The sequence below is a fragment of the Falco peregrinus genome, chromosome 8 (assembly GCF_023634155.1).
Source record: "Falco peregrinus isolate bFalPer1 chromosome 8, bFalPer1.pri, whole genome shotgun sequence".
In the NCBI taxonomy this organism is placed as follows: Eukaryota; Metazoa; Chordata; class Aves; order Falconiformes; family Falconidae; genus Falco; species Falco peregrinus.
In genome coordinates, this window is record NC_073728.1 from 26,404,966 (window position 1) to 26,427,017 (window position 22,052).

General features: G+C 54.9%; 2 protein-coding genes across 4 annotated transcripts in view; one reads left to right on the top strand and one right to left on the bottom strand.

The window, feature by feature from the left end:
• The window catches only part of STK36 (serine/threonine kinase 36), a 16,711-nt gene extending 4,702 nt beyond the window's left edge, over positions 1-12,009 (bottom strand). Inside the window, exons 1-25 of the mRNA XM_055812204.1 lie at positions 11,508-12,009; positions 10,498-10,638; positions 9,802-9,879; positions 9,246-9,376; positions 8,758-9,007; positions 8,287-8,380; positions 7,895-8,064; positions 7,479-7,678; positions 7,273-7,399; positions 7,018-7,161; positions 6,571-6,750; positions 6,286-6,383; positions 5,830-5,935; positions 5,295-5,436; positions 4,885-5,012; positions 4,176-4,280; positions 3,847-3,945; positions 3,539-3,633; positions 3,160-3,223; positions 2,850-2,960; positions 2,627-2,701; positions 2,015-2,186; positions 1,486-1,633; positions 1,105-1,264; positions 98-844 (exon numbers count right to left, since the gene is read on the bottom strand). Of these exons, the coding sequence (XP_055668179.1) occupies positions 98-844; positions 1,105-1,264; positions 1,486-1,633; positions 2,015-2,186; positions 2,627-2,701; positions 2,850-2,960; positions 3,160-3,223; positions 3,539-3,633; positions 3,847-3,945; positions 4,176-4,280; positions 4,885-5,012; positions 5,295-5,436; positions 5,830-5,935; positions 6,286-6,383; positions 6,571-6,750; positions 7,018-7,161; positions 7,273-7,399; positions 7,479-7,678; positions 7,895-8,064; positions 8,287-8,380; positions 8,758-9,007; positions 9,246-9,376; positions 9,802-9,879; positions 10,498-10,638; positions 11,508-11,948 (4,206 nt within the window). The 5' untranslated portion in view covers positions 11,949-12,009. The remainder of the gene's footprint in view (positions 1-97; positions 845-1,104; positions 1,265-1,485; positions 1,634-2,014; positions 2,187-2,626; positions 2,702-2,849; positions 2,961-3,159; positions 3,224-3,538; positions 3,634-3,846; positions 3,946-4,175; positions 4,281-4,884; positions 5,013-5,294; positions 5,437-5,829; positions 5,936-6,285; positions 6,384-6,570; positions 6,751-7,017; positions 7,162-7,272; positions 7,400-7,478; positions 7,679-7,894; positions 8,065-8,286; positions 8,381-8,757; positions 9,008-9,245; positions 9,377-9,801; positions 9,880-10,497; positions 10,639-11,507) is intronic.
• An 11-nt stretch (positions 12,010-12,020) lies between these two features.
• On the top strand, positions 12,021-17,967 carry RNF25 (ring finger protein 25). Of its 3 annotated transcripts, none has more exons than XM_055812226.1 (10): positions 12,021-12,106; positions 12,214-12,288; positions 12,367-12,469; positions 12,564-12,631; positions 13,321-13,390; positions 13,517-13,588; positions 14,331-14,471; positions 15,273-15,362; positions 15,890-16,024; positions 16,150-17,967. In XM_055812226.1, exons 1-10 carry the CDS (start codon positions 12,069-12,071, stop codon positions 16,873-16,875), a joined length of 1,518 nt encoding a protein of 505 aa, XP_055668201.1. In that variant the 5' UTR covers positions 12,021-12,068; the 3' UTR covers positions 16,876-17,967. The 3 variants fall into 3 exon arrangements, with proteins under 3 accessions (XP_055668201.1, XP_055668203.1, XP_055668202.1); XM_055812227.1 differs by having other exon boundaries at positions 12,022-12,106; positions 15,890-16,021; XM_055812228.1 differs by lacking the exon at positions 15,273-15,362.
• The last annotated feature ends 4,085 nt before the right edge of the window (positions 17,968-22,052 follow it).

Below are 22,052 nucleotides of genomic sequence, written 5' to 3' on the forward strand. Positions count from 1 at the left end.
AGAGCAAAGACAGGGACGGGAGTCACCTGCCTGCCTGGCCCCTTGTCCCCAAAGCACCATCAGGTCCCACAAAGGAGCCGAGGTCCCCACGCAGTACCTGCTGTGTCCCGGGGTGCTGGCTGAGGGCCCGCAGTGCAATGAGGGCTCCCTCCCGCACACTCTCCTGTGGGTCCTGGCAGGCCACCTCCAGCAGGACATGGGGGGCCCGGCTCTCGATCAGCAGGCCCCCCAGCTCTGCCCAGCGCTGGCCCAGGTTGCCCAGGGCCAGGGCCGCGTTGCAGCGTGTCCTGGTCTGTGTGTCACTCAACAGCCACGTCAGCCTGGGCACAGCCCTGCCCAGGGTCCCAGCCGGGGAGGACTCATGGTAGGCGGCGTTGCCCACTGCGAAGCTGGCTGCCTTGCGCACGCTCTCCTCCTGGTCCACCAGGCACCCCAGCAGGCTCTCCAGCAAGTCAGGCTGGCTCTGCAGTGCCTGGGGAAAGCCGTGGTCATGTCGGAGCAGGTTGCCCAGTAGGTTGCAGGTTTTGGCCCGTATCAGGTGCTGCTCGTGGCCAAGCAGGTGGGTCAGTGGTTGGCTGGCCACATCTGAGCCCCTCAGGATCCTCTGGAGAAAGGGCAGGTGCTCCGGACAGGCCCGGGCCACATGGGTCAAGAGAGACAGGAGGTCAGTTGTGAGTGTGAGGCTGTCTGAAAACAAGGCAGATGTCAAGAAGGCAATGATGTGCTCTGAGGTGGCAGCTTCCCTCACCATTTGGTCTATAACTTGCTCATCACACACAACGAGGTGGCACAGAAGGCTCATGGGGAGCTCAGTGTATGAAAAGGGCAAATGGCGAGAGCAGACCTAAGGAGAAAGGAGAGACGGCAGTGCTGAGTGTGCTTTGCTCACGTGTGGGCCAAGTCAAGCAGCGGCCAAAGCCTGCCAGCAGGTTGGTGCAGAGCTCAGCTGCCAGTCAAACTGCTCTGAGGCCTGCATGGCACTTGAGTGACATCCCTGTGTGGGCAGAAACCACCAGCACAGTGTGAAGTGGTGCCACACATCAGGGGCTGCTGCCGTGTCTCCACAGTATGGTGGGCAAGAGAAACACAGGGCCAAGAGGGTACCTGCAGCAGCTGGGCAGGGATCTGGGTGTCTCTCACAGCCTCCATGACCAATGCTAAGGTGTCTCCATCCACATCCAGGGCAAAAGGGAAACAGAGGAGCTGGCAGGCCTGGATTACCACAGCTGGGACAAGCTCAGGGTCCCCATCGTCTCCTGCTTGCCTGAATTTGTTAGAGAGAGAGGGCTTAACACAGAGGTGATCAGAAGAATATCAGGGCAAGAGGCAGAGAGCATTCCCCACGCCAGGCACTAAGGAGAAGCTCTGCAGATGAGCTGTGCTCTGCAAGTGCTGGGTCAGAAACTTCTCAGCCCTCTGTGTGCTCATGTCCAAGCCCTGTTCAGCAGCTGAGCTCTGCCTGCTTCAGCCGCCCCCACAACTCACGTCTGTGCCAGGCATGCCAGGAAATCAGGGGACAGCAGCCTCTTCAGTGTCACCATGAGAACACCGTGGGACTGGGTGAGCTGAGGCAGGCACCGGTGGGACTCACGAGTGAAGACAAAGAGGGCCAGGCTGAGGAAGAGCAGAGTGCCTGCAGCGGGAACAGCATGGCAGAGGGGCAAAGCTAGGGAAGGCTGAAAAGTCTCCTCTCTTCTGTCTGCTTATACTGCCTCAAGGCTGCTCCAGGATTGCTTCTGTGCTTCCCTGCCCAAAACCAGACCAATGTCCACCCATGGTGGTCACCCTTTTTTCTTCCTCCACAGCCAGGCTCAGCTGAGCTGCTGCTGACTGGGCAAAGCATGGGCCAGCCCAGCCCTGTCTCCCCAGAGGACAACAGCAATCCTCAGGAAAAGCCCCCTGAGCCCTCTGGCCTCAGGGACCAGATGTGACTGCAGACAGATGTGGGCAAGTCTGAGGGGCAGGATGTGTAGCTGGGTCCAGGGCAGATGCCTTGCCATCCCGCAGCTCCTACCTTGAGGGGAAAGGAGGTTCCAGTCTGGCTCCGCAGCGGGGTGACCTGCCTCTGGGGGGTCTCCCTCCAGTGCTGCCCTGTTGCTGCCCACACGAAGCACCACAGCAACACAATGCCACACCACACTCCACAGCTCTGTGGTGGCAAAGCCCTGTCCCGTGGCCACATCCTCCTAGAGGTGGGGAAGCAGATGTCAGAGGGCTTCATGGTCCTCCATGGCTCCCCAGAGTTCTGGTCCATGGCTCTGCCAGCTCCGTAGTCCTGAGGTCATGAGGTCAAGGCTGGATGAACATGGCCAAGGGGCAAGAGAGAGCGCCAGGCAGCTGGCAGCCCTGCTGCGCCTGCTGAGTGGCAGCCCCAGGGCATATCTTCCCTCTCTCACTCCAGTGTGTCCATGAACCACCCCTCCCTGCCCACCACTCTCCCACAAACCCTCCAGAGCTCCGCAGACAACCCAGGGACATGAAGTGACTTTCATGAGGTTGTACAGCTCAGCAAAAGCTGCCAGGTTCCCCAGTTTGCCTAAGCCTCCACTAGTGATCTACATTCAGACCTTTTTGCCACTGCACCTTTTGGCAGGAACCAGGCAAAGGGAGATTGGCAGACTGGTACCTGGGAAAGGAGCTTCAGCAGGAGGAAAAAAAGCCCATCGTACAGACCAGCGCCCATTGGTGGGGAGAACTGCAGCTGTAAGACAGAGTGGGGGACAGGCTGGAGCTAGGTGCTGGGTCTGAGGCCAGCAGCACCACACCTGCACCCTTCTGAGTCCATCTTTGCACACCTCCACGGTGTGGTGACAGCATCACTCCCCTGCTCCTCTGTCCCCATCCCATACCTCAGCAGGTGCTGCCAGCACATCTGTCATCACCAGTAGGATCTCTTCTCCTCCGAGCTCCAAGGCTACCCCATGCTGACTGAGCTGTGTCAGGAATAATGCTGCAGCACCCTGTGGGACAGGGAGAGTTCAGTACCTTTGGGACTTTGCCATCTGCCCACTCAGTGCTGACTCCATCCCTTGGCCAACAGAGACAGCCAGGCTGTGCCTGCCCCTCATCGCACCCTGAGTGAGCAACAGTAAGACCCAAATGGGATGTAGGGCTCTGCAGGGCTCTTAGTGGCAGCTCTGGCAGGGTGGGCAGACTCACCACAAGAGAGACAACAGGAGGTTGGGTGATGAGATCCATAGCCAGGGTAACGAACTCCTCAGGCCTGAAACACAGAGATCAGAAGAGAGGCACTGTTCCCACAGCTTCGCATCCCACAGAACAGCAGCATCCAAATACCCCCAGGACTGGGAAGCAAGCTCCCAGGAGGAATAAGCCCTGGTTCACAGCACCTCCTTGTCCACACTGGGTCCTCAGTTTATCCCTAGCAGCCACCCATGCTGCCCAGCACTCTGCTAGTGTGTCTGGATTGGAGGGATCAGTGGGAGCAGAAGCCCAACTCTGGGCAGGGTGTGGGACAGAGGGCTGTTCAGGGCAGGACATGTTCCTCTCCCACCCATGAGTGAAAGCAGGTGCTTACCTGGGAGGGGAGGCCTGGAGCTGCAGGGTGAGCAAGGCCAGCAGGTACAGAGAGGCCTCACAGGCTGCCCCCTGGGCCACCTCCACCATGGGGACCTGCCAAGGAAGCAGGAGTCACAGTGGGACAGCAAGGCTGGGAGGGGAGGAAGGGATGTTTTGGGGCCCTGAATGAGAACTGCACTCTCCAGACTATGCTCCCCCAAACTCTTCTCCCTACACATTCCCCAGCTTGGTCTAAGCAGCACTCGGAGGAATGTGTCCTCCTTGCCCACAATCCTACCCCACCACCTGGGCTGTGGTCAGTCCTACCTCGCCCTTCAAGAGCTGCATGAGGGAACTGCAGAGTTGTTGGCTCCTTCCCAAGTGCTGACACAGGCTCAGGCTGGCATGGCAGCCAGCATAGAGGATCTGTGAGGCAGAGAGATGCATACCAGCTCCTGGGGATAGGGACTCAATGACCAGGCCCATCCCAGTCACACCCATGGCTACCATGGGCTCATTTATTCAACAACTGACACCAGGGAGATGGGAGTCATTGAGGACTAAGCCTACAGTTCCTCCTTTCCCAAGCTCCTAATCCCAGACCAAAAGATCCAGGCACCTCTGGGCACAGCCACATAAACGGACGGGACCATTACCTTCAGCACATTCAAGGAGCAGCTTGGGTGCTCCAGTCTCCCCAGCAGTCTCCCAAGCTGCTGGCTCTCCCTCTCCATAAGCTTTCCAGCTACCTCCTGAGCGACCTGCAAAAATCAGCCTGTTTTGCACCCTGAGCACCTGAAGTACTGTACAGACTTAGGAGTTTAATGCTAGCAACAAATAAATAAAAAAAGGCATCTGCTTCCTACGTGTTGCCTGCATTCACAAAGGGATGCCCATCTGCCACCACCCAGCATGGCTTTGCTGCACAGTCCCAGAGCCAAAATGAGTGAGGTGAAATTCCTCCTCCGCTTCCCTCCTTGTTGATCCCGGAGTTGAGTTAAAGGATCAAATGTAAATCTGCAGTTTTGTTTTCCCTCTTATTCATTGTCCATCCAATTTCAGATTTCCTACAGTTCATATCACTATAAGAATTCTTCATATTTGCTCTGCATTGCCTAGTTCTTTACTTAGCCCATCCCACAGCTCAGATCCTAAGTGTGAGTCTCTTAATTGATTTAGGAGTCCTTAGACTCCTAAAGCTCAGCTGTTGGCTGGGGAGGAACAGTCTGCAAATGCCAGCCCTGCAGCCACCAAAGCCAGGGGACCCCAGCCCTTCACTCAAAGGCTGAAAAAGATCCTCCTGCAAAGGGTTGCTGCCCCTGTGGAGACCACACCTTCTCACCCTGCAAAGACATCTGGCCTGACCTGCTGCTTGGCTTCCCGACAGCCATTCCTCTCCAGAGGGATGCTGCAAGCAGCAGCCAATGCAGCTATGAAGAGGTCTGCCACAGATGGGCTCTGGTCATGGGCTGACTCGGCCTCCATCGCTGCACCTGCACAGGGACAGAACTTGGGAGACACGTGCTAAGGGTGGGGGATGCTGAGGGGCAGCAGGATGGAGTTGGAGGCCAAGAGAGGAAAAGTCAGGCATGTAACATGAGGAGGGCAAGATCTGGGATTGAGGGAGAGCCCTGGTTAGCAAGGTGTTGGGCACATAAGCTACAGACACCTCCTCTGGCTAACAGCACTGCAATGGCAGTCAGTGCTCTGAGAGAGCCCAAGGGCAGGAGGGAGAGGGGAAACCCAAGGAGGTGGTAAGCTTCTACCACTGCTACCTTGCAGAGCAGGCTGCTCTGAGGTGGATCCCTGAAGCAGTCTGTTCAGCAGTGGCTGATCCTCCTCTCGAAGGCTGGCATAGAAGGGGGCAGAGACAGAGGGGTATGTTGCATCCAGGCTCTCACAGAGCAGAATGAAGCACTGAGGGAGACACAGGGGTTGCCATCACTACGGACTGAGGGTGGGAGGAGAGAGAAGGAACATGGGGGAGGAGGCAGGGGGGCACAGCAGAGAGGGGAGGAGTCATCCTGGAGCTTCAGGGACCTCCAAGTGTCCTCTCCAGCCAGGTTAATGTGTGGGAGCCACATGCAGCTGCATGCTGGCTGGAGGCACAGCCAGGGAAGGTGTCCCCTCAGAGACCTCCATTCTGCACATGATCGCCTCAAAAAATCCCAGTGGGTGAGACAGCTTGCCCAGACAAGAATGCATCAGAACCCACAGCTGGGAACAGAGTGCACAGCCTGCACTCTCCCTGACACACACTCACGAAGCTGGCGGAGAGGGTGGGGAGAAGGCAGACAGGGGCACCCTTACCAGGAGGCTTTGCTGGCAGAGCCTCATCTTGCTGTCCGCTGGCTCAGCCAGCAGCTCTGGCAGCAGGGCTAGGAAGCAGCCAGCACTCTCCTGGAAGACCTGCAGGCTGAGGGAGGCAGCAGGGGCAGAGGAAAGCAGAGAAACATGGCCCTAGTTGTGAGGACAGGATACGGCCAGGCCCATACGACCCTGGCCAATGGAGCAGGCAGCACACAGTAGCACTGTGAGCTACTGTCAGCAGGCAGCACAATTGGACTCTAGTCAGCTGTGCCTTCCCCTTAATTAGTCCTGCTCGTGGAAAGCAGTCCTCTGTGAGCACAGCAATACAGCACAAAGCACTTAGTCCACAATGCTTCCCCAAGGAGACAGCTCCAGCCACAGAGTATGAACACTACCCTACTGCCAGGTCCCCAAAGCAGTCACAAGAGACCTCAGAGCATAGAAGGTTGTCCCTACCTGTCCTTTTGCCCACTATCCTCCAGGCTGCATTCACAGCTGAAATAAACTGTGGTCACCATTAGGAGGTCTGTCAGCACTGTGATACCCCAGGGCTGCTGCAGGATCCAGAAAGAAACAGCAAGTGGGGATGGTCTGCTGGCCATCCCACCACCACCACCATAGTGGGATGCTTCCCTGCCAGGACCTCCGCCTTCTCAAGGGTGCCTGGAAGAGGCACCAGTCCTGTGAGCGAGCTCCAGCAGGACATCAGAGCCTCCTCAGCACCTGGGGTCCTACACCTACCTGCTTGATGCTACCACTCTCCAGGATCTGCTTGGTTAGACACAGCAGGGACAGAGGCACATTCAGCTCTCTGCAGAAGTGGCCCAGCAGCTCAGAGTCACATTGGGTAGCCAGGAGGTTGCCCATGACACGGAGCACAGGACGGAGACGGGAGGCTCCCTCCAGCATCCCTTCCAGCACCTGGACACAAAGAAACCAGAAGAGCTCATGATCAGCAGTGGTTTTGGCTTCTCCATCAGCCATGGGTCCGCCCTTCAACCCATTCAGGCAAGGGACGGCAGGGGAGCAGATGGCAAGCTAAGTGCATGAGACAGCTCCAGCTCCTGGAGAAGCAGAGGATCTTCTTGCTGGCTGGACTGAGGACACTCCCAATGCTCCCAACCCAATCCTGGGGAAGAAGGCAGCATCCATGTCCCCAGTCATAGTTGCCTGGGCAAGCCAACTCACCTGCTGAGTAGAGTCTGCCAGGCGGGCCTGGACACGATGCTGGAAAGCTGGGTCCTTCAGGAGGCTCAGTGGTGTGCTCAGCTGCATGGCCGAGGGCTCAGTGGCCTCAATCAGGTGCTGCCACTCCTCATCGCTCTCCGGCTCCTAGCCACAGAGAAGAAAGGACTGGTGCCACAGACTCTGCCTGCCCCCGGGTCTCCGTACCAGCCCCTAGGGAATGGACCCTGCTGTCCTCACCACAAGACACTGTCTTACCTCACTCTCCAGGTCCACAGTCTCAATGCTGTGCTTGCCCTGGGTCTCGTTCCTGCCAGCACCAGGCTGCAGAGGGGCATCCACTCCAGGAAACTCCCTCTCATAGTCTTGAGTGATGTTGTGCTCCCTGGCCAAGGAAACAGCACAGTCAGTGAACCACCCCGCCTTCTCCTCTTCCTCCTGTCCCAGCCTCAGCCACCCCTCACCATGGGTTGGGAGGAGGCTCCTCCAACTCCCATTCTGCCATGCTGCTCTTTCCTTGCAGGACGCTGGGGTTCTTCTTGTTGGAAGCAGCCGGCAGCTCCCCCTCCCTAAGGGCTGCTTTCCCAGGAGCTGCTCTGGGTCTATGCCCAGAGCATCCTTTGCTAGAGACCTTTGTAGATGCATCACGTGCCTTCAGTTGCCCCTGCGTGATGGCAGAGAAGTTTGGTCAAAGCAGGATTACTCAGCCAGCCAGATGAGTTCTCTAGACCCCGCCACCCTGAGAATCCCACATCCTGCCTTGTATGTTGGCTGACACCCCAGCCTAACCCATGTACCTTCCCCCCAGGTTCCATTTCAGTGTCCCTCCATTGCCCTGCCTGTGGGACACAAGCCAGGGGAAACTCACACTTTCCTTCACCTTTTTCTGTGCGTCCTCAACCATCTTCTGCCGGGCCTTTCTCAGGATCCTGGACTGACCACTCCTGGGGGCCATGGAATGGGCTTGATGCTCCTTCAGGGCCTGCAGTTCTGGGGACAGCTTGGTGGTAAAGGGGTTTGAGATCCCATGCTCTTCTGTGTCATCAATCACTAGGGAGGTGAGGGGAGAACTTTATCAGCAGCTCTCCTTTGGGAGGCAGGGAGAGTGATCAGCTCTGGGACCCCAGGGGAATCCCAGGGGCAGGAACTAGGGTTCAGGGCTTGGAGAAAGCTGAGAGGAGAGAGGCCAAGACCCGGGTGGTCCTCCCAGCCTCCAGGCAGGTGGAGGAGGAAACAGACCTGGCCAGCACTGGAAAAAGAGCTGGTACTCACCAGTAACCCGTCCAGCAATGAAGGGGTGAGAGAGCAGCTCTGGCCATGACAGGCGCTGACAGGGGTCCTTCATTAGTAGTCCTTGCAGGAAGCTCTACAGGGCAGCACAGCACCAGCATCACTGACACATGCTCAGCACCCACCAGTGAGCCTACCAGCCTCCCACAGTGAGGGCAGCTCATTCCCTGCCTGGCTCTCGGAAAGGAGTGGTTCTAGTGCTTAGGGCAGACAGGAAGACACTTCCCTTTCCAGCTCAGTAAATCACTCCTCCACTGTTGGCCTGAGTTTCCCAGATTATGGACAGCAGTCATAAGGGTCCCCCTCGCCCGAGGCCCAGCTCTCATCCCTTCTTTATGTTCTGAAATCCACATTAGGGACATAAAACCTAAAAGTGACCCACCAGGGCAGGTGAGGCCAAAGCTGCTACTGCATTAATGGATCTCATCCCACCGACAGTGCCTTCGCCCTTACCTTGAAGTCTGGGCTTATGGCCGCAGGCCATTTGATGGGGTCCTTGACGATAATACTGACGAGCTGGAAGATGCTGCTGGTGTAGAAGGGAGGTGTGCCCACGAACAGCTCATACAGGATGCAGCCCACAGACCACAGATCTGCCGTGTGGTCGTATGGCCGCTCCTCCACCAGCTCAGGGGACATGTACAGTGGGGTGCCCTTGATAGAGGTCAGCACCATGGTGTGGATGCTCATGGCACGGGCAAAGCTGCTCAGAGCAAAGCACAGATGGCCAGCTCAGGCTGAAACATCCACTGCAACTCCCACCGAGATCCCTACAAGTTTACCAACACCTCCCCCCAGAGTCAAAAATCCCTCATCCTTGCTCAACCTCTAAAAATACACAGAATCCAGATCCCCTTCCACACTCCCCCCCTCTTCCTCTACAGCACCCCTTGGGTGCCCCAAGGCCAACTGTCCCCCTCAAGCTGGTCCCCAGCACCTACCCGAAGTCACAGAGCTTGACCACGCCGTCTTTGCCCAGCAGGATGTTCTGGGGTTTCATGTCACGGTGCAGGATGCGGTGTGAGTGCAGGTAATAGAGAGCAGAGACCAGTTGGGCAGCTATGGTCTGGACCTGCCAGAGAGATGGAAGCCTCACCCTGTGTCCCATGCTGCCACCAGCTGGCACAACCATGGGGTCCCTTATGGCCTGGCTCCCCCAGTACCTCCAGCTCCTGCCCTTGCCCTGTTTGGAGCAGGGACCAGCCCCAGCATGGGCAGTAGTTCCCTGGAGTAGGCCAATGGCTGAGACAGCAGCCTGGCACTGTGGTCTTTGGAGAGGAAACAGGGAAACTGATGTCCCTGCTGGACCTCACTGTCTCCCAGTGAAACTTGGCCCCCCTCTCCATGCCCTTCAGAAGTTCTGCAAGGTAAAGCCCCAGAGACACCCTTGCCTTCCTGATGTCTCCTGGCCCACAGCAGAGAGCTGCCTGCAAGCAGACAAGCCCCATTCTCTCCATTCTGCAGCAAACACTGCATGGCCATCATCTTGACAGTCACCTGGTCCTCGGGCAAACTCCCATCATCCTCCAGGATCTGGAAGAGTTCCCCCTCTGCGTAGTCAGTCACCACCACTACCTGGAGGGAAGGGGAGTGTGGTGAGATCAGGCACTCACCCAGCTGCATCCCCACCATGCCCTAGGAACCAGTACAGAGCACAGTAGGAAATCTGAGGGAGATGCTGGGAAATCATCATGCACAGTCCATCAACATGGGTTGGGAGCTGGGATGGGAGAAAGCCCCCGTGGCTGCACTGCAGCAAGGGCCTGACACTTAGCAGAGGCTTTGTGGCTGTTCTTATCTCAAACAGACAGCAGAAACCAGGGAAGAAGCAAAGACAGGACAAGTCCAGAATGGTACTTCCAAACCCAGTGGGTAGAACTGCTCCCCTGAGCTTCTTCTGAATCTGCTGTCCAATTAATTTCATGCCCCTATGTCCCATAGCACAGTCTTCAGTCTTTTCTTATACACTCTCCATGAGAGCTTAAATCAGTCAAAAATCAGTCTCTAAAGACACTGATGAGGTGACTGAAGAGTTGACTCCCTACACAGCACATACTGGAGGGCTCTGAACAACACTGACAGGCCCTGGGAGGGTGTCAACAGCATCTCCTGAGAAAGAGGTCCCTATGACAGCATGGACCCATCCTTGTTTTCCTGCCCCAGTCAAGCAAAAGCGTATGCCTGGCTCTTCACCTCCTTGTCAGTCTCGAAGCTGTCAAGCATCTGGATGATGTTGGGGTGATAGAGGCCTCTCATGATCTCAATTTCCCGCTGCAGGTTCTTCATCTCCTTCTCAGATCGCCCCACCTTGGGGATGAACTTCAAGGCCACCACCTTTCAAAGCAGGCAAAGCTGGTATCAGATCAGGCTCCTACCCACCCTAGCAGAGGCCATGTTTAACCCAAACAAGACTCAGGATTCTCCAGCTGAGCACACAGAACAAGACATTTGTTCACTGGATCCCTTGGAGCTGGGGCTCGTCCCAGGCTCTTGAACATTGATACAGGTGCTCACAGTATTTTGCACACTGGTATCTAAAGCAATTTACTCAGTGAGCACAGACAAAAGTAGGATTGCCAGAAACATGGGACAGGACCTAGAGATGCTGGTGGGCAGCAAGCCTAACACGATCCAGCAGTGTGGCTTGGCAGTGAGGAGCACTAGCAGCACCCTGGGATGTACTGACAGGCAGGAGTTAAGAGGGAAGTGATTATTGCCCTTTATTTGGAACTTCTCAGACCACATCGGCAATACTGCGGCCAGTTTTGGGCCCAGAAAGACATCAGTAGGCTGGAGTGGGTATAGCGGAGGCAAACAGGATGGTGAGGGGGCAGAAGCACATGGGAGGATGACACAGGGATTACAAATTGAAACATGGGAACTTCAACTTGATATGAGGAAACACCATTCACCTCAAGTACAGCCAAGCGCTAGCTGTGGGGTGTTTGTACTTGAGGTTTCACAGGCTCTGCATTTAGTGCTGGCTCTGCTTTTAGCAGGGGATGGACTAGAGACCTCCTGAGGTCCCCTGCACTTGAACGACTCTGTGCCAGCAAGAGGTGGTCCGGAGCATCAGCGTAAAAGTGAGTGAGTGCTGAGTCCCAAACACTTGGCAGGGCCTGGAACCCAACAGCCACCAGAAACCAGTCTCTGGCACCACACAACAGACCCCTGGCCCTCTCCCCTGCCACCTCTCTGCTCACCTGGGCGCTGTGTTTCCTGCGCCCCTTGTACACGCGCCCGAAGGAGCCTTCCCCAATCACTTCCAGGACATGGTACTTCTCCATCACGGGCGTTCGGGGAGGGGGCCGCCGAGCTGCCGAGGAAAAGTGGCCGGTGAGGAGAAAAACTTCACCCTCTCTCCCCTCGTCTCCCACTCCACCACCAGCTGCCATGGGGCGCCAAGCCCCAACCCCGGCTGCGATGAGGACAGGCAGTGCCAGCGCTGGGGACAGCAGGCCTTCGCTTCTCCCAAGGGCCGGGCCTTCCCCGCCCCGCGGGCTCCACCCGGGGCCCGATGCCAGGCACCTGTCCCCCGGGGCCCCCGCCGGGCTCTGTCCCCACCCACGGGCTCCACCTCCGCGCCCCACGGCAGGGCGAGGCGCAAGCCCTGGGAGAAGCCCCCGGCGGCCGTCCGGTGACATTAACCTCGCCCCGCTCCGCTCCCGTCGCGCCCCGGGCCCGCCGCCGCCGCGGCGTCGCCTAGCAACCCCTCCCCGCGCGTGCGCCCTCGCCGAGCTTCCGGTTCCGGGGCGCGCGGGAACATGGCGGCGGCCGGTGAGGAGGAGGAGACGACGGACTGGTAACATTCTCCCCTCCTCCACCCTTCCCCTGCCCCGGTGCCCCGCACCAACAGCCTAGCGGGGCCGGCGGCGCTGCTGCCGCCTGACCGCAGCCCGGTTTCCGCAGGGCGCTGCCGCCGGAGGTGGAGGTGCTGGAGTCCATCTACCTGGAGGAGCTGCGGGTGACGCGGGGCCACGACAGGTACGTACCGCGGCCCGCACCCCCCCCGGGCCCGGCTCGGCTCCGCTCCGCCGCCCCTCACCTCGGCCTGCCCCGCAGGTGGGAGCCCTGGGAGATCAGCATCACCCTGCACCCCGCCACGGCCCAGGACCAGGACTCCCAGTACGTCCGCTTCACTCTGGTGCTGTCTGTGCCCCCCCAGGTAGGCTGTCGGCCCCCCGCGCCCCCCGTTGTCCCCACCCTGGGCCTCTCTGCCTTCCTTGTTGTGCTTTGTGTGTTTCTCCTTCTTTTCCTAGTATCCCGATAAAGCTCCAGAAATCTCAATCAGAAACCCGCGGGGGCTGTCAGATGAGCAAATTCAAAAGTGAGTGCTGAGAGGGTGGGGAGAGGGTGATCCTTCGCTTTGGAGATCCAGGAGGCAGAACCAGTGAAAAAGCTTTTCAGATTCACGTGGCTCCCCATGTCTGGTTAACAGTCAGATACAGGTCCTTAAGTCACCTTGTCTTAAATGTTATAGGAGCTGCTGGTGCTGAGTTTGACACTGAGGGGCCCACTTGATGGTTGTTCCCCTGTGGTCCCCTTGAAATGTAATCTAAATCCTCTGGGCCTTTGAAGCTGTTGGTCCTGCTTTGACAGAGGTGGGACTGAACAAAGTCCTTGGGCAGCCTGTTATTGCATTTGTGCTCCTGTCCTTGGTGCAGCAGAGTGTGTGCAGAAAGACACTGGTACCTGCCAGCAGCACAAGAGTAACAAAGCTCCCACCAGACCTGCTCAGGGTCTGCCATCAGATAAACAAAACCTGAGATTCACCAAAACCAAAGGTTGCTGGGTGAGCTCAAGTAAGGCAGTGAGGACAAAGGCTTCCAGTACACCAGCTTGTAGGGAGCCAGGAGAGCACGTGAATATGTATGTGCCCATCCCCTGCTGCAGGCAAAGCCGGAAGGCCAATGCTCTCTTTCTTCCTTTTTTCATCGTGGTGGGGTAGCAGGTATGTGGGACAGTGAAAAGGTGGGGGCTAAATTTGTGTTAAGTATTTCTGATGCTTTGCTGTAGGATCTCCCAGACTCTTATAAGCATTGCTGAAGCCAGGCTGGGAACAGAAGTGCTCTACGAACTGATCGAGGTGAGAGCTCAGGGAGGTTGAGGGTGACGAACCACAGACACTGGTCCCTGACTGCCCAAGAGGTGGGACAGCCCTGAGCCTGTGGGCAGGCCAGTAAGTAAAATGTTTGCTTTAATGCTTCTGCAGAAGGGGAAGGAGATTCTCACTGACAATAACATTCCTCATGGCCAGTGTGTGATCTGCCTCTATGGATTCCAGGTAGGTGTGTCTCCTGGCCCCACAAGTGGGCTGGGAAGTGAGGCAAGAGAACAGGGAGCCTGTGGCTCAAAGCTTGGGATGCCAGCCTGGGACCGGGGTGTGCCTCAGCTGTACCCCCTTCATCTGTAGGTGATACTACTGAGCATGAACCTTGCTAAGGCAATGTGTGCTGCTCTCCTTGTCAGCCTGAAGGTAACCATCTACAGAAACTGGGTGTAGGGACAGCAAATGATGCCAGAGCATCTCATCTGCAAAGGAGTGGGTGGGGTGTGGGTATAGTTGCTGGTGCATCTCAGCTTCCCTGTGTTGGTGAGACCTCACCTGGAGTTCAACAAACCTGTGTTCGGGAGGGACTGAAACACATCTGTGCAGGTGTTGATGTCTCTGAAGACAGGGGAGCTTGCTTTGCCTGGGCTGCAAGGAGAGGCAGTGCCTACCTAGGAAGAGCACATCAGGTGGGAAGATTGCTGCTTACCCAGGAACACATGCAGAGAAACCGTCCAGAAAAACTTTGCATCTTGACATTAGGAGTATTTCTAACACTTGGAACAGGGAGCAGTATCCCAGTAAGAGCTGAGGAATTAGAGATGAAGCCCAGCAGAAGATGTTATGTGGCTCTGCCAGCAGTAGCACTAGTTCCCCACTGCCAGTACTGACATGGGAGTAAAAACCCACCTCAGCTGCGGAGGCTACACAACCCTGTGCTCGGAAACCTTTTAAAGCTGCCCTTTCTCCTCCACAGGAAAGAGAAGCCTTCACCAAGACCAAGTGCTACCACTACTTCCACTCTCACTGCCTGGCCCGCTATGCCCAGCACATGGAGGAGGAGATCCTCATGCAGCAGGAGGAGAGAGACCAGCACCTGGTGCCATCCCCCAAACAGGTATTAGGCCCTGGGCTCTCTCTCCTGGCTACCTACAGAGGCCCTCATGGCATCTCTGTCACCCACTCTGGGACATGGAGCAAGGGTTAGCGTGACCCAGCAGCACAGTCAATGTTGTGCCTGCCCTGAGAAGCAAAGTGAGGATTAGACCAAGTGATCTCCAAGGGCCCTTTCCGAGCAAAATTACCCCATGAGTTTTTTAGTACTTTAACAGTTGGTTTATTGGATCTCTGGATCAGAGTCTGCTGTGTGAGGGGGCAGGGGAGAGTTGCGTTTTTTGACTTCCGGAACCAAAAGAGTTAGGAAAGAGAGCTCCTTCTCTAGTTTTTGAACTGCAGGGGTTTGCAGCAGGATAAATGTGATGACCTGTGTTCTGGGGTGATAAAATCTGCCTGAGCAAGTGTTGGAAGAGTTGTCAGCCACAGAGCAAATAGCGCAGCTGAGCATGAAACAAGTCAAAAGCTCCTTCCTGCAAAACCCTTACAAAGAGGTGCTGCCTAGAAGACATGCTCCATTTTGGAGTGGAGAAAAATAGATCCTAGACTAAGGAGGACTGAAGCCATATGTGCTAACAGAGGAGGTTTGGAGCACAAATACCAGCATGCCTTATGGTGGAGACGCCTTCCATAGCAGTTTTTGAGACACCAGGCTGTTTTCATGCTGCCAGAACCCTCATGGTCTTCCCTACCCTGGCAGAAGTGTGAATAAGGCCACCCTGTTCCACTTCCCGGCTGGTGTTATCCAGCAGCATGTGAGCTGGGTCACAGCCAGGGTTTGGTATCACCTCTTGCCTCCCTTCAGGAAGTCGGTGTGCAGTGCCCTGTCTGCCGGGAGACCCTGGTCTACGATCTCTGTGCTCTGAAGGCGGCACCACCCCCGCAGCACCCGCTGGTAAGAGATGAGGGGCTCACCTGTGCAGCCGTGCCTGGTTGCTGGCTAGCTTCAACTGGGACATTATAATGCATGAATGAGTGCATGCTCTCAGGTCCTCCTAGATGGCCCATCCAAAGGGCAGTTCACAAAACCTAGCAGGGTTTCTCCTGACTTTGATGTGTCCACGAAGAGCAGGCTTAGTTGTATAGCCCTGAGTCTTGAGCAGATGTGCTAGGGAAGAGGTGATTCTGCCATGGGGCGTACTCACTGGGATATCACCAGGGTCAGGAGAGTGACCTGATTGTAGCTGCTCTGCATCTTGCTCCACAGCAGGGTGTCCCAAGGTAGTCACTGCAGGAACAGTGGGTCTGCATCTAGGGATTTCACGTGCATCTGTAGGCCTGGCCAAATGTGGCAAAGGGAAGCAGGTTGCCTGGGCGCTGTATGATCAAAGGAGCATTTGGGGAGCAGCCCTTAGTGCTGCCAGCTGCCTGTCCTTGGTAGATGTTGAGAGTCCTTAACCCACCTTGCTTTCTGCTACTCAGGAGCCATACAGGCCAGATGCCAAGACACTGCAGCACCAGGAGGAACTACGCTTAATTTTCAAGAAACAGCAAGAGAAAGGGGGCATCATTGACCCTGAAGCAGAGAGGAACCGTTACTTCATCAGCCTCCAGGTGGTATGGCACTGGGGACAGAGAGCTGGCAAGGGGGGCCCTGGACTGCAGGACTGAGCACTGTCATCTGCTGTGGGACATCTGCTGTGACCCTGTCCCTTTCTTCACTGGTGACTTCTTTCTTTCAGCCTCCAGCTGCTGTTGATCCAGGCCAAGCAGCCACTGCCTCTGAAATGCCGGTGAGCGCAAGTGCTGTGAACGTGCCCCAGCTGCCCAGTCAAGCCTCAGCTACAGAGCCAGCCGGGGTGCTGGAGACCAGGGCAGAGCCCAGGCGGCCCGAGAGGCCTTCTGTGCCCAGACAGCAACAGAGCAAGAGGGAGAAGCACAGAGGGGAGAGGCCAGCCCCCAGAGGCCAGGGCAGGCAGTCATGCAGTGGCTTGCAGGAACCGGCAGAGGAAGCCTGTCATCCGCTCCATGGCTCCAGGGGGGCCAGAGGCTTCAGCCAGAGACCAGAGCGGAGACTTGGTGGGAGACACAGCCAGGAGTTTCCAAAGCCTCACAACAGAAGCAGGGCTGCTGCTTTGGCTGAAAGAAAGGAGTTGTGTCCTGAAGATCCCTCACCAGTAACTGAAGCAGCGGACTTGAAAGCAGAGCACCGTGATGTGGAGAGATGGTCCCCGGAGGAGGGGGCTGAGGCCCAGGGCAGGGAGATGGAAAACCTGGCATTCAACCGCAGTGAGCACAGAGCAGCTCCCAGCTGGCAGGGCCACCACAGGCCCTGGGACTGCGGGAGGTGGGAGAGGTCCAGAGTCCAGGAGCGTGGTTCCTACCCCAGAGCGCCAAGAGGGCGAGGAGCATTCAGGCCCAGTGGACAACGAGAAGCCCATCTCCTTGAGAAGGAGAGTGGCTCCTAGCAGGAGTGGGGAGTGGCTGAGCTGGGGGAGGGAAGAGCTGTTTATGGGGGGAACAGTAAAGGCTTTGGTGGAGCAGTAGCAAGCAGGCACCGTACCCCTTGGGAGGAAGAAGGCAGTTGGCATGTGGCACAGCTTGGGACAGGCAGTGTCTCCAAGGTATGTGCATAGTAGAGCATCCTGGCATGAATGACTGGCTGTCACCAGCGTTGGAGAAGCTGACTCCTGACAGATCACGTCAACCTCGGTCTCAGAGGACCCAGGGGACAAAGGAAGCCTTGACTGGGGACCCACAGCCATCATCCCTGTTTGTGAGCGACCAAGAAACATGCACACCTATAGAGCAAATGGAATGAGCCCCGTGCGGTGCTAAGGCAGAGCCAGAGTTGTGGCAGGACCTTTCCTGGAAGCCAGCATCCCAGTGGAGCCGTGGTAGTGCCAAGCGATGAGGCTGTACCAGGACAGCAGTCTGGAGCTCAGCTTGCTATGTCGCCCATCCCTTCTCAGCATACCTTCTCAACTGCTGTCCCTGTCCCTTGAAGACAACATTCCTTCTCCTGCAGCCCTGACCACTGTTCAGCTGATGGGCTTGGCCAGGCAAGTTCCTTTGGATGACAGGACATTTCCCAGTCCCAGCCAGGAGACCTAAATTAAGCTTAAGTCAACACGTTGGCAGGTCAGGGCTGTCTGGTGACTGAGGCTTTGGGTTGTCTCCTATTCCCCCAGGAAGCCTGAATTTAGGTGGAGCTCCTGCACTGTCCTTCAGCTGCTTTCACGCAGGCAGAAGCTGATAGGGGAGACCTGGGAAGAGCACTCTGCTTTGTGACATGTATCTCTTGGGATCCCCCTCTAAGGCCAGGCTGTATCTTGGAGCTTCCAGCAGCCTGAAGACATGCCCTAGTACTTTGGATACTCTTACCCTCCTTTCCTTAAGCTGATCTTGCCTCAAAGAAATGAGGATTTGGGTTTACCTTGGTGCCAATCCTGCTGCTGCTGCTTCACGGATTTAAACAGCGTCCCACTTCAGAGCTGTGAACAGGTGATCCCAAACCTCTGAAGTGGGACACTGCTATTAAATTAATTCATTGAGTCTTCTCCATGCCTGCTCCCTTTGTTTTCTTTGCACTCTTGCTCCTCTTCTTTGCTGTTTGGAGCAAAGACATTGATCCCTCATACTGCTTGCTCCCCTCCCTGCTCCCTACATCCAGAGCCGGGGCAGAGACCTTCCCCTGGCACTCCTGGGTGGCTGGCAGGAGGTCTTCCCAGTCCCTGCTTTGCCTGGCTCACTGTAAGCTGTCTGGCTCACCCGGACAGCTGATTCTTTCACACTTGTTCGTGCCTTTTGCCCCCACCTCTCTTTTGGCCACACATGTGTTGTTACTGTTTTCTTTCTCCTGCTAAATGCAAAAATGGCCATGCCTCCAGGGACTTGACAGAGCTTTGTGTGAGGTGCCTCAGAAGCCAAGGGCTGCATGCTGGTCAGGAGGGCATTTGTGCTGCATCTGCCTGGCTGATCCTTTGGCACATGAAGGGTGCACAAAAGCTCTTTTGAGTGGGTCCTCCTCACCTGCTGCCCCATTCTGTCCATGCCCAGCCTGGTCCTGAAGGGGCTTGTTTAACCTGCTGCCCAAGAACCTTATGTGCTTAAATTTCCATCATGGGCCTATTTTCAACCCTAATGCTCTAAAAGCATTTTTTGCCCTCCTTGCTCTGAGCCTACACTACCTGTCCTGGGCTTGGGGATCCGAGGGTTGTGGGAAACCTTGGCTGGTCCGAGGGATCGGAATGCGAGCTTAACATTAGCCTTGAACAGATACCCGTGTATCCTTGAAGAGCCTGGGAAAGACCTGAGAAGAGCTGAGTCAACAAGATAAGGAACCTCCAGATGCGCATGTACGGGAAGTGTATCAAAGATGTAGCAAAGAAAAGGCCATCCAGTCATGAACTGATGGTCTGTGAGTGAACCCATCGTGTATAGACACCTGTTCTTAAGAAATACTTAAAAAGGCTTGTTAGAACAATAAACGGGGGCCTTTGGCCTTTTGGCTTTTGTGCACAATTCTTTGTGTGTCGTGGTCCGTCTCAACAGCGCCACCTGGTGACCCCGACGCGATCACAGCAATGGCACTGCGCGGGCGGCCCGCGGGGACGGAGCCCAGCACGGCAGAGCAGCGGGCAGAGCTGCCGGAGCCGGCTTTGGAAGAGACACCTGGATAAGGTGAGCTGCTGGGAACATGGGTACTTCATTAAGTAAGGAAGAGACTATTATCGTTACTATGTGGAAAATGATTTTGCAAAAACGAGGAGTTCAGTTGGAGGAGTTGTTATTGCGAAAAATGTTACGGAGTAAAAGAACAAGGATATGAAACAAATCTTTTAGTGTTTCTACTTGGAAAGAGTTAGGCGATAAACTGACTGTGCCACACGGGGGGAAGTGGGGGCAAAGACTGCAGCATTTTTAACGACATGGCGTCTGCTTTATGAAACTTTGAAAGACTTTAAAGTGCAGCGAGATCAGACAGGGCACTGCTTCAGCTTCTAATACCACGCAAAGTCTTGTACCCCCCCGTGCCGCTTCCTTCAAAGGAAGAGACTCAGAGAAATGCACAAATTATGGACGCTAAGGGGACAACGGGGGATGTAATGTTGGAAGGAGAAAAGATTGTAGGTTCTGGAGCACACCCTAAAACCCATGAACCGCGAAGGAGGGTGAAGCTTTGGGAGGACTCTGGTGATGAGATGTACACAAAAAGCTTTCTGACAGCTGGTGATAAAACTTATAAAACACCTGCAGAGCTGTTAAATGAGCCAGAATCAGTTGACTCCAATAATTCAATTCCAGTAGAGCCATCGGCTCCACCATCTCCTCTTTCAGATGAAGGAGTAACTCTGTATCCTCCACTCCCAGGTGGAGGGCCTGATGATTGGGATAATCCGATGAATAGGGGTGGGGAGAGAAAGAATGAACAGGGCCAGAAAGCAAAACAACAATTGGAGAAACCTCTTGGGGGTCCCTCTTGTAGAAAGATGCTGCAGTCATGTGATTTACCTCCTGTATGTATTACTGTTTGTCCGTATAATCCTCTAACTTTTTGGCAGAAGGTAAAAGCACAGGCTTTGCAGGAAGTGAATTGGGATTTATCTGAGGTGATAGACATCTCAATGTCAGAGCCTGCTGCCGACACTTCTGTAACAATGGCATCTCCTGTTGCAAGGGGGGACCCAGCACAAGGGATAATGAACGAACACAAAGCATGTTCATGGAAGGTAATCCAAGATTTGCAGAAATGTGTAGCACAATATGGTCTGAATTCTCCAGCGACTCTTCAATTAATTAGACTATTAACTATGGAAGAAATTACACCTTATTATATTGCTATGTTAGTGCAGGTCATGTTTCAACCGGAGCAATATGCTGTTTTTAAAACAATATGGGTGCAGAAGGCTGATGCCCAAGCACTTAGAAATGTACAGTTTCCACAAGATGATGTGCACTTTAGTAATGGTTCAGATGTGCTAACAGGAACAGGACGGTTTTCTAATCCACAACGTCAGGCACAGTAGCATCTATTGATTTTGGAACAGGTTAAGGCTGTGGGTATTGAAGCCTTAATATACAGATGGCCGAATTAGCTGAACCAAAAATAGCCAAATATACCATGATTCAACAGGGGGCTAGAGAACCATTTTTGCAGTTGGTCGAAAAGTTGCAAGCTGCAGTGGAAAAACAAGTATTTGATGGGAATTTAAGGACTGTGTTAGTAATTCGTGAGAGACAATGCAAATGCCAATTGCCAAAAAATTATTGAGGCGTTGCCAGGGGACCCCACCCAGGACACGATGATACAGGCTTGTGCCAAAGTGGGATCTGTAGAGCATAAAGTGGTGACCCTGGCCACAACCATGACTGCTTTGAAAACAAAAGACGAGAAATGCTTTAGTTGCTGCCAGAGTGGGCACATTAAAGTAGCATGTTCTAATGAAAATAAAAAGGGTGGCACGGGTAGAGCAGCAGGAGCAGCAGTGGTTACATGTCATAAATGTGGAAAAAACGGTCATTTTGCAAAGACCGTGCATTTGCATTTTGCAAAGTGTCAGTCTAAATTTCACTTAAATGGCCAGCCCTTGCCACAGGGGAACGGCAAGAAGAGTGCGAGGGGTTGTGCGAAGACACAAGTGCCTGCCACATCAGCAAACAATCCATTTCTCGGCCATCCTCAAACACGAGCCTTTGTGACTGGTTATCAGGGAAAACCAGTGGATCAGCCGGCACTATCCACTGCCGACACAGTAACTATAACAACACACAGGGTACATAAAGTCCCCTTGGATGCTTGGGGACCTACTGGGGAAGGGCTAAGTGCATTATGAATTGGACCGTCAAGTGCTACTGTACAAGGATTTATGGTACATGTAGGAGTCATTGATGCTCACTATGAGGGACAAATCTGTGCTATGGTTCAACACTCACTCCACTGTTACAATAGACAAAGGCACTCGCATTGCTCAACTTGTACCTTTTATGAGTTGTGTTCCTAGGACTGAACAGGTCACCCAGGGCACTGGAGGGTTTGGATCCACTGGACAACTGCAAGTGTTTTGGACACAGACACTGTCTGACAGTCGGCCACAAATGGTGTGTGCGCTGTCTATGGATCAGGCATCACCAACATCGTTGAAGGTAACTGGACTATTGGATACAGGTGCAGATGTCACTATTATTTCTCAGTGAGACTGGCCTTCCTCTTGGCCTGTCATCTCCACCACCCAAGGAGTTGTGGGCTTGGGGGGAATTGCCACTGGTCTCATAGCAGAGAAACCAGTACTTATCACCAACCCAGAAGGGCAAAAGGCTACTGTTCGACCTTATGTGGCTGTGGCCCTTCTAAATTTATGGGGAAGAGACTGTTTGTCACAATGAGGTGTTCGGATAACTACGGATTTTCAGTAGGGGTCACTGTGTTGCAGGGCATGAAAAGACCCACAATGGCTTTGAAATGGTTAACGGAAAAGCTGGTCTGGGTGTATCAGTGGCCCCTCAATCATGAAAAGAGTGTAGCCCTGCAAAATTTGGTAGCAGAACAATTAGCTGCAGTGGAACACCCCAGTGTTTGTAATTAAGAAAATATCAGGAAAATGGTGATTATTACATGATTTGCGTCAGATCAATGAGGTGATGG